Source organism: Coloeus monedula (genome assembly GCF_965178545.1).
Source record: "Coloeus monedula genome assembly, chromosome: Z".
Lineage (NCBI taxonomy): Eukaryota > Metazoa > Chordata > Aves > Passeriformes > Corvidae > Coloeus > Coloeus monedula.
In genome coordinates, this window is record NC_138822.1 from 12,461,128 (window position 1) to 12,473,867 (window position 12,740).

The 12,740-nt window shown below is 41.2% G+C and overlaps 1 protein-coding gene across 1 annotated transcript in view; it reads right to left on the reverse strand.

Annotated features, from left to right (window-relative positions):
• The window catches only part of SNX24 (sorting nexin 24), an 88,953-nt gene extending 76,890 nt beyond the window's left edge, over positions 1 to 12,063 (reverse strand). The window contains exon 1 of the mRNA XM_082301377.1: positions 11,958 to 12,063. Within this exon, the coding sequence (XP_082157503.1) occupies positions 11,958 to 12,017 (60 nt within the window). The 5' untranslated portion in view covers positions 12,018 to 12,063. The remainder of the gene's footprint in view (positions 1 to 11,957) is intronic.
• Positions 12,064 to 12,740: the final 677 nt, after the last annotated feature.

The following is a 12,740-nucleotide window of genomic DNA, read 5'->3' on the forward strand; positions in this document are numbered from 1 at the left end:
CCATAGTTACATAATTTTATAAAAGATACATGTTAGTATAAATTGCACAGGTCTTTTAATTTTTTTTTTACAGTATGAAATAATATACTTGCTAAAAAACCCAGGGATTTTTATTTAGAGAGTACTAACACTTCAAACAAATAATAAAAAGGTGAACACCAAGACAAATATATATCCAGTTTACTTCTTGGAAACTAATTAACATTTTTACACCTCTTACACACTTTTTGAATAAGGACAAAAAAATAGCCACTGTTTTTCTGCTGTATCTCTCATCCATAAACAACTCTAAAGCACAAATAACACTGCTTTGTTGAGCTGCTAATTTCTTGGACCTGCTGAGTTTGCAAAGATGTCCACAGCAGGGTGTTGAGAAGGGCAGTGTTAAATACCATTCAAAATAGGGTTCTCATTTCTCCATCCTCTTTGTTTGGCTATCACCATCATGAGGGCCTTCACCAAACTACATGCCATAGAAAGCTACCTGACACAATCTGTAGTGCATTCTTTACCTTCCACAAGCAAACCATCAGAATCTATTAAAATTACTTCACGCCGATAGCACTAGAGACATGACAAATCACAGGCCAAGAGTCAGATACCAAAGAATGTGTCTCAGGGCGTTGGGGCCAGGCCCATTTGCAAGCAAATGATATTGTGTGAAGCTGGCATGCTCAGTGCATGACAAACTGATGCAATTTCAGTACTGTCGGAGAAGCTGGGTGAGATTTCTCTGATGCTGGCTATGGTTAGTGTACAGAATTGTGCAGAGTTCCCAGATTTGAATCACTTGGGGCCTGAAAGGGCTTCACTTGACAAGCCACAAATAATTACACTACACTCTTTCTATTGTACTCTATTACTTTGCCTCTTATCTCTAGGCTTTGAGCACTCACGAACAAGCAAGGTCGCTTCTATTTTGACCATGATGCAACAAAACATTGCTCTTTTGTGATATGATAAATAAAACACAGCTCCACAGACTAAACATTTTTATCAGGTCCATTTTCCACTTTTATAAGCAACAACAACTTTGGGAGCTTGTTAGAAGAGTGGAGGCTGGAAATAACCATGCAGGCAAGTTCATGAGCTTTTCACTTAGGAGTGTGATATAGCTATCTCGTTATGGTAAAAACTCATTTGAGCAATAGGGCATTAAGTTCTTAGCCTGTAACAGATAACAGTGGTATCTGTGATTACTTTAAGCAGGTTTTTACCCCCTTTCAAATCAGCAATTTTTGACAATTTAGTAGCAAAAAATAGTTCTGAATGTGCAGCATGTTACCAGTTCTTTCCTAGATACCAAACACACTTCAAAACTAACATTTTCTGTATCAGTTCACAAAATGTATTATTTAAACACTTAGCCAATTAGGAAAGTTTTGTGTTAGTGGTATTATCCTGGCCACTGCATTCAAAGATAGTAATGATAACATTCACACTTAACCAAAAAAAAAAAAAAAAAAAGCAGTGACTTTCATGGTTTAAGCAACTAACTTCTAGTCATCTTTTCTTAGTTTACAGAACAATTTATTTCAGAAGAAATTTCTTTCTTTCTCCCACCGGTTAGACAAAATAAAATCACTCTTTTAATTTAGAGTTCCATACTACAAACCAGATGGTACCAGGTTTTTTCACCCTTAAAACTACATTTAGAGGTTTTTTAAGCTGAAATTAGATACAAACCAGGAAAGCAAATATTCAAATATGAAGACTAAATGCATGTAAAGAAAAAATTATTCTACCAAGAACCTTAAAACTGTTTCTGGTCCCCATTATCACATTCTCCTTATTTCCCAGACAAATATATAGTAGCAAGTAGGTACCAAAAGATAAAATGTTAAAAGAATTCTTATCTGCAAGTGCTGAACTCTTTACAAAGTATATTTTCCTACTCTGCCTCTAATTCTGGCCGCCATAAGAACTGGCTTGAGAGAAGAAAATTACTATCTGCAATAACATTCTCATCAAGTTCTTACTGAATTGTTGTAAAACACTCATAAAAATATTCTTTCCCTCATCCCAAATGTCAATAAGAATTCATGGCAAAACTTGGATGTCCAATATTGAAACATTTCTGACAAGGGAAGGTAAAACCAAAATTAGCAACAGATTTTGATAGAGAGGACAAATATGAAAAGGAAATTTTAAATTAAAGAAAAGAAACAAAAACAACAAAACCCACAAAAAACTCCCTCCAAAAACCCAAACAACAACCAAACAAAAACCAAACCAACCAAATGAAACAACAGACACCCACCCCAAACTCAGCCATACTTCAGAATCTACTTGAGCTTTCTAGTCACCACGTCAGAGGAAATGGTGCAAAGATGCCATTCCTACCAATCACATCCCCATTCTGAGGACTCAGCAAAAGGAAAGGCCTTTGGCATTTTCTATTCAACACCAAAAATAGATGTTTTCAGTAATTACTGACTTTTTATGCTCCCTTGCTAGAACATAAACCCAGAAGGGATGTCTTTGGCTTTTAGTGGGCGAATGAATCTCTAATTAGAAACCAGCTATCACATGTTCTCAAACTTGTTTGTAAGTATAGAAGCATTTTGAAGTTTTATAGGGAGTACGTCATCACAGGAGATAATTTTTCTTAGCATTTGGAACAAATCAGTAAAATAATAGGCTAATAGGTTTACTGATTCTATAATGGCATAACTTTCAAATCCAATGTTGGTTTGCAATTTTTTCCTAAATATCTATTTCTTCACATATTTAAAGCAAAGCTAGTATTTTTATTACATTCCCCAACATTATCATAAATGTACTAGTCTGTTAATTTGTTATTAAACTGAAGACATAGTTTCATTTTTTTTCCCCACATCTTAAAGGAACAAGAAAGTCAGATTGTAATTACCATCACAGCTCAACTGCAAGGAAGACACATGATCAGGGAGTCCTGTTCCTGGTAAGAGCCTGATTACTCAATAAAGAGTAGAGAAGTGAATCTATACACAAAGAAAGAGTCCTGTTCAAAACCAGAAGTGAAGGCAGTTAGCTGAAGTATGTATTTCTCAACACATATGGTCCTTTTTCATAAGAGCAGTGTATTGTAATCAATGCAGGCTTGCTGTTGAACAATTGATTATTTCAACTACCTCATCAAGACTTTGTTTGCCCTTTTGTAAAAGATTATAAGGAAAGCTTTAGATTTCATTATTTGCCAATCTGAAGATACTGCAGCACTTGAATACCTTCTGCTCTGGTATAAAAAGGGGATCCATTTTTTTAAAAGTGAATCAATTACAGGAGAGACAAGAAATATAAAAAATAAACCAATGAAGTTTGGTAATTCTTATCTTACCATTTTCAAGGTAACCTAGTGGGAGAGAAGACTTTCACAGAAGTTTTATACTCTTTTCACTCTGTTAAAGAATTAAGTACTCAAATAGTACGAATACCTTTTTGGATATACAATGCTTTTCATAGCATCTCATCAGGCAAACAACTATTATCAAATGTAGGCAACCCCTTTCAAGAGTGATTTTTGAAACTGTGTAGCATGTACATTATTCTGCAACTGTCTCATAGAGGCCCAGGACTTAACTGGGACCCACAAAGACTGTGACATCTAAATAAATAATGTATTAGATGTAGGTTGCAGTGGAGGTTTGGATGTCGCTTCTCATAAATTACTTACTGTAGTAAGGGCAAATTCAACACCCAAAATCATCTTCTCAGATTTCCTATTTATATGCTCTTAGAACTGAAGGTTTTTTTGAACGGGAGGTGGAGCTCTCACTGCACCAACAGAGAAGGAATGAGAAGAAACATTGTTTTGAACCTGGCATGGACATGGTGCTCCTTACTCATGGTATGCTCCTTCTGTCTCATCTTATTTCAATGCCTGAAAGTATCCAAGCCTGACTGCTGTGCCCCATATACTTTATTTAAAAAAAAATAAAACACAAAACAAACAACAACAACAAAAAACAAAAACCAACCCTACAATATTTACTGGTTTATGAAACGTGAAATTTATAACACAATATATAGGTTGAAATAATAACTTTAAAAAGACTGTTCACAGGAAGAGGGTATTCATGCTCTGGCTGCAAGACTTTTATCATCAGGACATCTCAGAATAAGTTTATTAATGGACTACATACACTTGTCCTTTCATTTTCTATTAAAAATACAATGCCGCTTTGAAACGGCACGACAACACTTTTGTTTTGTCATCAAAATCCTCTTACAGAATGCTCTCCAAAATGCTATTTTAATCTTCCCCAAGCCACAAAAATTTCAGGCTTATAGAAAACAGAACATGAAAAGTTGATACAAATCCTCATATAATTCCTGTAAACACAAAAAAATAATGGCTACTAATAGTAAGAGTATGCAGAATACAGTAGCTCAAAAGCCTCCATTAGCACACTTCCATGGTGCATACCTAAACCAAGTATTTCTACTGTACCCAAATGCAGCACTGAAGTTATCCCACCAACCACTCTACACAGAAGCACCTCTTAGGTCTCATATACTGAAATGACAAGATAACTTAATAAATTACATAACAATGCTGACTAATTATCAATTAAACCTGGAATGAACTACATCAAGCACTAAAAAATTCAAAGACCAATTAAAATTGCATTACAGTAAGAAAAAGGGAGAAATCTATTACATCTTCCCTCATGTTGCATTTTAAAGCCTGGTGTGTTCTCACTCCTGGCTAGTGAAGAATGTACAGAAGTTTAACACTATCTTTGTTGAAAAGATTTTACAATTATCATGACTTGACGCTATCTGGGAACACCACCAGAAGCAGTTAAGCATTAATCTTCTGATGAAATAATTCCGCTGATAGTATTACATTATTAACAAAACTTTGTCGCCAATACCTCTCAAAGATACAATTCAAATATATCTTTATTGTGATGCAAGTCTGAATGCCCTGCTACCCACAATCATTCTGAAAATGCAAGTTCCTCATTAAAACTGCAAACCAGTAGATACTGTGAGAGGAATGGATAATGGATGCTTTGCAGTTGTAGTGTACTGATAGAATGTGTCAACTTTTGGTCTTTCAGGTGAAAATTGACAGAGGTAATCATGCTGCTGCTTCTATATTCAACTGTTGACCCTCCCATTGCAAATAAAGCAAAAGGTATTTCCTGCCCAGAGAAATCTTACATGGCCCTTTCCATTAAGATTGCACGACTGTGAATCAGGGGGCCTTCGACCAATTGCACAGCAACCGGAGATCACCAGAGATACATGTCTCTGTCTGATCTGTCCACAGCTCCAACTGATCGCTACATACAAATTCAGCCAGTTTTCACTTTGGTTTTACTTCTTCCTGGCTTCTGCCTTAGCTGCCATCATGTGCACTGCAAAATTCTTTGTGTCTTACTTTATGCTCTTCAGGTTCTCACTGCATACCAAGTGGTTAGTTTCATATCACTGACAAAGTCTGTCAAACAGGAAAACTGACTTGAGGAAAGAAATTTAATTGTCACTGCTGACAAATGCACAAGTTACCCCCTGAAAAAAAAAAGAAGTATGTTTAGTAGCAGCAATCTGGCTTAAATTATCAAGTCTGTTTCCTCCACTAACACATGCACCTTCATTGGAACTTCAAACCCACAAAAAGCAATGATCAAAACAGCATTTTTCTGAAATCACATCACTGACATCTGTAAAATTATCTTTTATCATCTTCACCATTCCTGTAGGAGAGAATCTGTACAGACCTACTCTGACACCCTTGTAGAGCAAAACATTTGAAAATCCTCTATGAAGACACTGAGATTGTAAAAACCTCTAATTAGACCTAATAGATATAATACTTCTGTTGAACTTCCTTGAACTTGGAGTAACTGGTGTGTCACTGATTTCAACAGTACTTGTGACACAAGGTTAATAAATGGTGGGCTTATAAAAGCTTGACTGGTAAGCAAGTAGTCTTCACCCTGGCAGATTTCATACTCAAGGCACTCAAAATCTGTTCAGAATTTTTTAAAACTACCAATTTTACACAGTCTAGAAAAGTGAAAGCAAAAGGGCTAGAACAGTAATGCTTTGAAATCTTTTTATGTAAACTCACAATTGCTCCCTCCAGGCTTTGTAATCATGAAACTTATAAACAGTCCCCCTTTATAACTTGCTATTGTGGTTTATTCTAGGTCTTCATGGAAGAACTACTAAAAACTCCCCTTCTTGACTCTGTGTACATTTATTTCAACAGCAAAGAATTGTAAAATACATAAACTATACCAAACCTTAGATCTTCGTGGTTTTATACTTCCACAAACAGAAGTATAGCCTTGTAATTAAACTGCTGCTTCTGTGGAGGTAAAGCCTATGGACTTTCAAAAAACCCACATTAGTTTATGATCTTACATGTCAGATCTTGCTTCTACATTTGCAACTCCAGGAGCAATTTGGAGAGTAGTATTGGAAGTGTTAATTAAAAATGCAGTAAGCACTTGTGTCAGTCAAGTATGCCCTCTGCTCTACAACACATTTAAATGTATGTCACCTTGACCTGCAATACACCACTGTAAAATTTTTTTGGTCAATATAAATCAAATGTACACTAATTTATTCAGTAAGTTTCCTGGGATCTGAATCAACATTAGAAATCTAACTAGTATTTATTATTCTGTTATTGACAAAGGGAGCATATTTAAATGACAACAAGAACACGTGGATGTCATTTCGAAGTTGAATTGTTCTCTAGGGACATCCTTAGTAAGCGCCTACATTTAAAGGTCATTCACTGCCAAATTATGAACAACTGTTGCATTTATTAGCACAGGCTCAATAGTTTAGAAGCTAGTGTCATCAATTTAAACTGACAATGAAATTTAATTGTCCACCAGGAAAACTGCCATTTCCCATATTCTGTGTTTCATCATTTTATGTATACTCCAAACAGAACTGGAACAAGTGCAAATTTACTCTGGGGTTTTTGTTTGGCTTTTTTTGTGTGGGGGAGGGGGGAAAAAGACTTGCAAGATTTTATACCAGAGGAATAGTGCTTTAGTAAAGCTGAGCTGCTGAAACAAACACTTTTGAAAGAAGTGTGTTTCCCATTTACTTTATTGACAGACCCCAATCTCAAATGTTGCATAATAAGGTTTTACCCTAATTTTTCCTTCTAATCTTTTATCTTCCCCAATATTTTACCTCTCTGGTCAAGACCCCCCCCCCCCCCCCCCCCCTTTTTATTTCTTAATTGCACTTTAGTTTTCCCTCTGAAGCTAGAGAGAAGTTTCTACCTTCTATGGCAAGTCATTTTCACCCTCTCCCCAGAAATGATGGATCTCTGCCCATTCCACTTTCCAAGTGCTGCTTAGTCACACCACAGGGAAAAAGAAAATAATCTGAAACAACAGGGTTAAGCCGAAAACAAACCAGTAAGTTGGTAATGAATTCCCATAAAGAAAAGGCCAAACATCCCTTTTCTGTCTTTTCTTTCCAGGAAGAACACACAGTAGCAGTCTGCATCCAGGGGAACTGGATTCTGTTCTGCTAAAGATAAGGAACCAGAAACACAGGGATGTCAGGAAAGTGTGTAATGGTTGCAATGCAGAGTCACCACAGAGAGGAACAACTCTCCCTTCAGTCTCTCATTTCATGCAGGAGGTCACCACCATCCCTGTTTCTAGCATTGCCATTCTGAGCATTGCCACTCTTGTCAAAAAACCCTTTGTGAGTGCTGCTTCTCTGCAATGGCCCTGGCAGTCACAGTGCAGAAGGCACCCTCTGTAACCCGCTGGAATGTGACTTGGCTGGTGGGCAGTCAGCACATCAGCAATCTTCTATCTGCTTCCATCATCCTTTTCTGCTATTAGTTGCATAATATCTGATAGTTCCTTGTTCCAGCTACTCCAGTCCAACAAAACATTTTAATTTTGAGCAAGTTAGCACTTGCGGGAAATATAACAGTAAAAAGATCACCTGTGTAAAGTGGTACTCCTGTGATCACAGAATCGTGTAATAGTTTGGGTTGAAAGGCACTTTTAAAGGTTATCTGATCCACCCCCTCCACAATGGGCAGGGATATAATCAGGATCAGGTTGCTGAGAGCCCCATCCAAACTGCCCTTGAATGTTTCCAGGGCTGGGCCATTTGAAACCTTTCTGGGCAACCTCTGCTGTGTTTCATCACCCTCACTGTAAAACCTGTGTTCCTTAGGTCTACTCTGAGTCTACACTTCTTCTAGTTTAAAAGCACTGCACCTTGTTCTACTGCAACAAGACCTACTAAAAAGCCTATCCCCATCTTTCTGAAAAGCCCCATTTATATACTGCAAAAATGGAGCCCTGCAGCCCTCTCTTCTCCAGATTGGACACACAAACTCTCTTAGCCTTTCCTCAGTGAAAGAGGAAAGCGGAGGTCTCCATCCCTCTGATCCATTTTTTGTGGCCCTTCTCTGGACTCAATCCAACAGTCCCTCTCTTTCATGTGTTAGGGACCCTAGAGCTGAATGTAACAGACCCCTTCCAGGTGGGCTCTCACCAGAGCAGAGCAGAGGGGCAGAATCCCCTCCTTCCCCTTCTGCCCACGCTGCTTTGGATGCAGCCCAGGACACGTTTGGCTTTCTGGGCTCTGAGTGTACATGGCTGGGTCATGTCCAGCCTCTCATCCACCAGCACCCCCAAGTCCTTCTCAGCAGGGCTGCTCTCCATCCCTTCATCCCCCAGGCCTGGATTGATACCGAGGGTGTCTGAACCCAGGTGCAGCACCTTGCACTTGGCCTTTTCGAATCTCATGAAGGTCCCACAGACACACTTCTGGAGCTTGTCCAGGTCCCTCTGGATGGCATCCTGTCTTCAGGAGTGTCACTGCACCGCTCAGCTTGGTGTCACCTGCAAATTTGCTGAGGGTGCACTCAATCCTTTTGCCTATGTCATTAATAAGGTATTAAATAACACTGGTGCCAGTACAGACCCCTGGTGGCACCACTTGCCACTGATGTCCACTGAGACTCTGAGCCACTGACCACAACCCTCTAGATGTGACCATCCAACCAAATCCTTGTTCATCTGACAGTCCATACACTGAATCCAACTCTCTCTTCAGTTTAGAGAGGAATGTTGGAGGGGACTGTGTTGAAGGCCTTACTGAAGTCCAGATAAATGACATGTGTAGCCCTTCTCTTACCCACTGATGTAGTCACTCCATCACACAAGGCCACCAGGCTGGTCAGGCAGGACTCACCCTTGGTGAAGTCATGCTGGCTGTCTCAAATCACCTCCCTGGCCTCCATGTGCCTTAGCAGAACTTCTAGGAGATTCTGTCCCATGATCTTCCCAGGCACAGAGGTGAGACTGACAGGTTGGTAGTTCCAAAGGTCCTCCTTTCTATGCTCTTTAAAGATGGGTACTCTTTTTCCCAGTCACCTGGGATTTCACAGACTTTTCAAATATCATGGAGAGTGTCTTGGCAACTACATCAGCCAATTCCTTCAGGACTCTGGCATGCATCTCATCAGCATCCATAGACTTAGGTAGGTTCTTCGTGACCTTTATCATCTCTTACAGTAGGGAAGCAACTTACTTCCCCATTCCCTGCCTTGCAGTCCATCCACTTGAGAAGTGTGGGAAAAGAGACTGCAAGTGAAGACTGAAGCAAAAAAAGTTAAGTAGCTCAGCCTCTTCTTGTCCATTGTTACCAGTTTGCCAGTAGTGTTCATTGGGAGTACACCTTCTTTGACCTTTCTCATCAAACTGTTTTAAATGTTAATACTGTAAAGCTGATGATGAAAACTAACTTGAAGTGAATTGCCTGTATAAGTTCATAAGCAATACAGAACATTGGTAAGCTTTTGTTAACCTCAGTTTCACTGGAAGGAGGACATATAGTGTACCCCTTTGAATTTCTGTGCTTGGAACAATACTTATGCAAATCATTTAGCAATATAACAAATTCACAATTACATTGGCATAAGCCTTCCTCATGCGTAGTCCATAACCTCCTTAAAACATAAAGGAAAGACACAATGTTATTATCAGAACAGTTTTCCATATCCTCTCCTACAAGCATGCCTGACCCAGACAAACTTCAGCAACAATTCCTTGTACAGTTTCATGGTCAACATAAAGCATGATCATTTTTGTATGCAAAATAGTACAGAATCTGACTGAAATGGCAAAATAATCATGCAGGAAAAACTACCAAAGTCTGTTGAACTACAGCAACTTTCAGATCCATGAGACTGACTCATCACCACTAAATGACTCAAGAGGAAAAGTGCTGTAACAATCAACAGTGTTGTAATAGAACATGTTTGTTCTCAGGATCATTTTCTTGAAAGACTTCTAGAAACATATAGTTACATTTCTGACTTCTTTGAACCTTACACAGCTTAACATTTATGAAATTTAAAAAACCTGAATGAATCCTCTAGATAGCAGGAGTCACAGACAGAATTACATTTAAAGAAATAGAAACTCACTAAAAGCAAATACTAAAAATAAGCATTACTTCGAAAAATCCTATTTGTGTAATATGAAAATCTTAGCAATCACTCAACTAGGACATGGTAGGATCAGCCTGTGCTATTGTAATCACACTCAGTCAAAATGCTCTAAAGCCAAGTCCCCAGAATCACATAGGTGTCTTGTAGGGAGTCACTTACATTTAAGTTCACCCAAGAGGCAGAAATATTAATGCTGCTACAGTCCCACATTAATAGATCTAAAGTGGTTTATCTTTTGCAAGGCCTGCAAACACTTACTAGTAGTGAGGACCAAATAATATACAGCATTAAGCATCAGGAAGATGAACTTGCTTCATGAAATTATGCCTACATGGATTAATCTTCTAAAAGTTCCACAGGATTCAATTTTTCTTCTGGTATTTCTTATGAGGTCTGAGCTACTAAATGAATATATTTAATAAAAGAAGCAAGCTTTGAATATCCACTTTCACACAAATACCTTGGGTTTTGGTCCACCTGTCTCCACCCAGCAACATGTGAAAGTGTTACAGTCCAACAGTTTTGTGGGATGAGAAAACTATTGGGAACGAAAAAGACCTCTAAAAACTGTGCAGATTAACTTGCCTGTTCCTGGAGGGTCACCTATACAGCAGGCTACCCAGGATAGTGTCCAGGAAGGTTTTGAGAACCTGCAAGGATGGAGATTTCACAGTCCTCTGTGCAACCCATGCCAGTACTTGACCACCCTCATGATAAGGAACCAGTCTTGTCTTATGTTCCCTGCATTGTGATGTTTGTCCACTGCCACCTCTCCTGTCACTGGGCACCAAAACAAAGAGTCTGGCCCCCTCATTCTCTCCATTCAGATCATCCGTACACCTTGAAGAGATGCCCCTGCCCCTTCTCTTCTTCAGGATTAGCAGTCCAGGTCTCTCACCCTTTCCACATGCAAGAGACACTCCAGTCCTTTCACCGTGTTTGGTCCTGCACTGGACTCACTCCAGCTTCTGTTCTGGGCAGCCCAGACCTAGACCCAGCATGTGCCTCTCCAGCAGGGCCGAGCGGCAAGGGAGGAGCGGCCTCTCCTCCCCTGCTGGTCACGCTGCACCAGCCGCTGTCGCTGCTGCCCCACAGAACAGAGCTCTTGTGGTGTAGCAGGTGTCTGACGGGCTGAGACCAGCCTTCCTGTGCGAGAGGGGCAGGGCAGGGATGGTCGGCGCTGGACAGGGCAAGGTTGGGCACGGGAAGGCCGGCCTGGACAAGAAGGGCAAGGCTGGGATGGCTATACAGGCAGACGGGCAGGGCTAGTCAGGGCAAAGCTGGACAGGGCAGGGCGGAGCACGGCAGGGCTGGGGAGAATAGGGCAAGGCTGGGCAGAGCTGGGCAGGGCTGGCAGGGCAAGGACGGGCTGCGCTGGGCAGCTCAGGGCTGGCCTGGGCAGGGAGCGGAGGACGGCCCCGGCACGCTGATGCCTACCGGGAGCCCCAGCGCAGCCCCCGCCACATGGCCGCCCCGAGGCGCGGGCTTGCCCCGCCCCGGCGCACCTCACCGTGTACCCCCGCTCCAGCTCGCTCTCCTCGTATCGGAAGGACGGGATGAACACTTCCATGCCGGCTCCCCTCAGCGCGGCGGCGCCGCCGCCATCTGAGCGCCGTTCACGTGACCCTCAAACACGTGACAGAAGCGGGGCGGGACCCGCGCTCGGCCCCGCCCCCCGCGTCCCCTCACGCTGCCGGGATGAGGCGGGAGCTGCTGCTTCTGGAAAAAACGTGGTTTAAAACAAACGGTGTTTGACAGCGCCGGCTTTTGGTACAGCCAGAGCTGCAGCGCTACTGCGTAGCACAGAAAAAAAGGGAGGGGGAAAGAATTAGCCTCCAAACGGATGAATTTATCCAGTCCTAAACTCACACCACAGCTCAAACTTGAATCACAAAATTGCTGGGGTTGGAAGAGACCTCCGGAGCTCATCCCCACCAACCCCATGCCAAAGCAGGGTCACCGAGAGCAGTTGGCATAGGAACACATCCAGATGGGTTTTGAGAGAGGAAGACTCCAGACCCTCCCTGGGCAGCCTGTTCCAGCGCTCTGCCACCCTCAGTGTAAAGTTCTTCCTCAGGCTGAGGTGGAATTTCTGGTGTTTTAGTTTATGGCCATTATTCCCCATACTATTGCTGAGCACTACTGAAGAGAGTCTGGCACTATCCTCTTGGCACTTGCCTTTGACATATTTGTGTGCATTCTTGAGTTCTCTCAGTCTTCTCCAGACTAAACAGGCCCAGCTCCTACAGTCTCCCTTCATAAGAGGAATGCTCCAGATCCCTCATCATCTTTG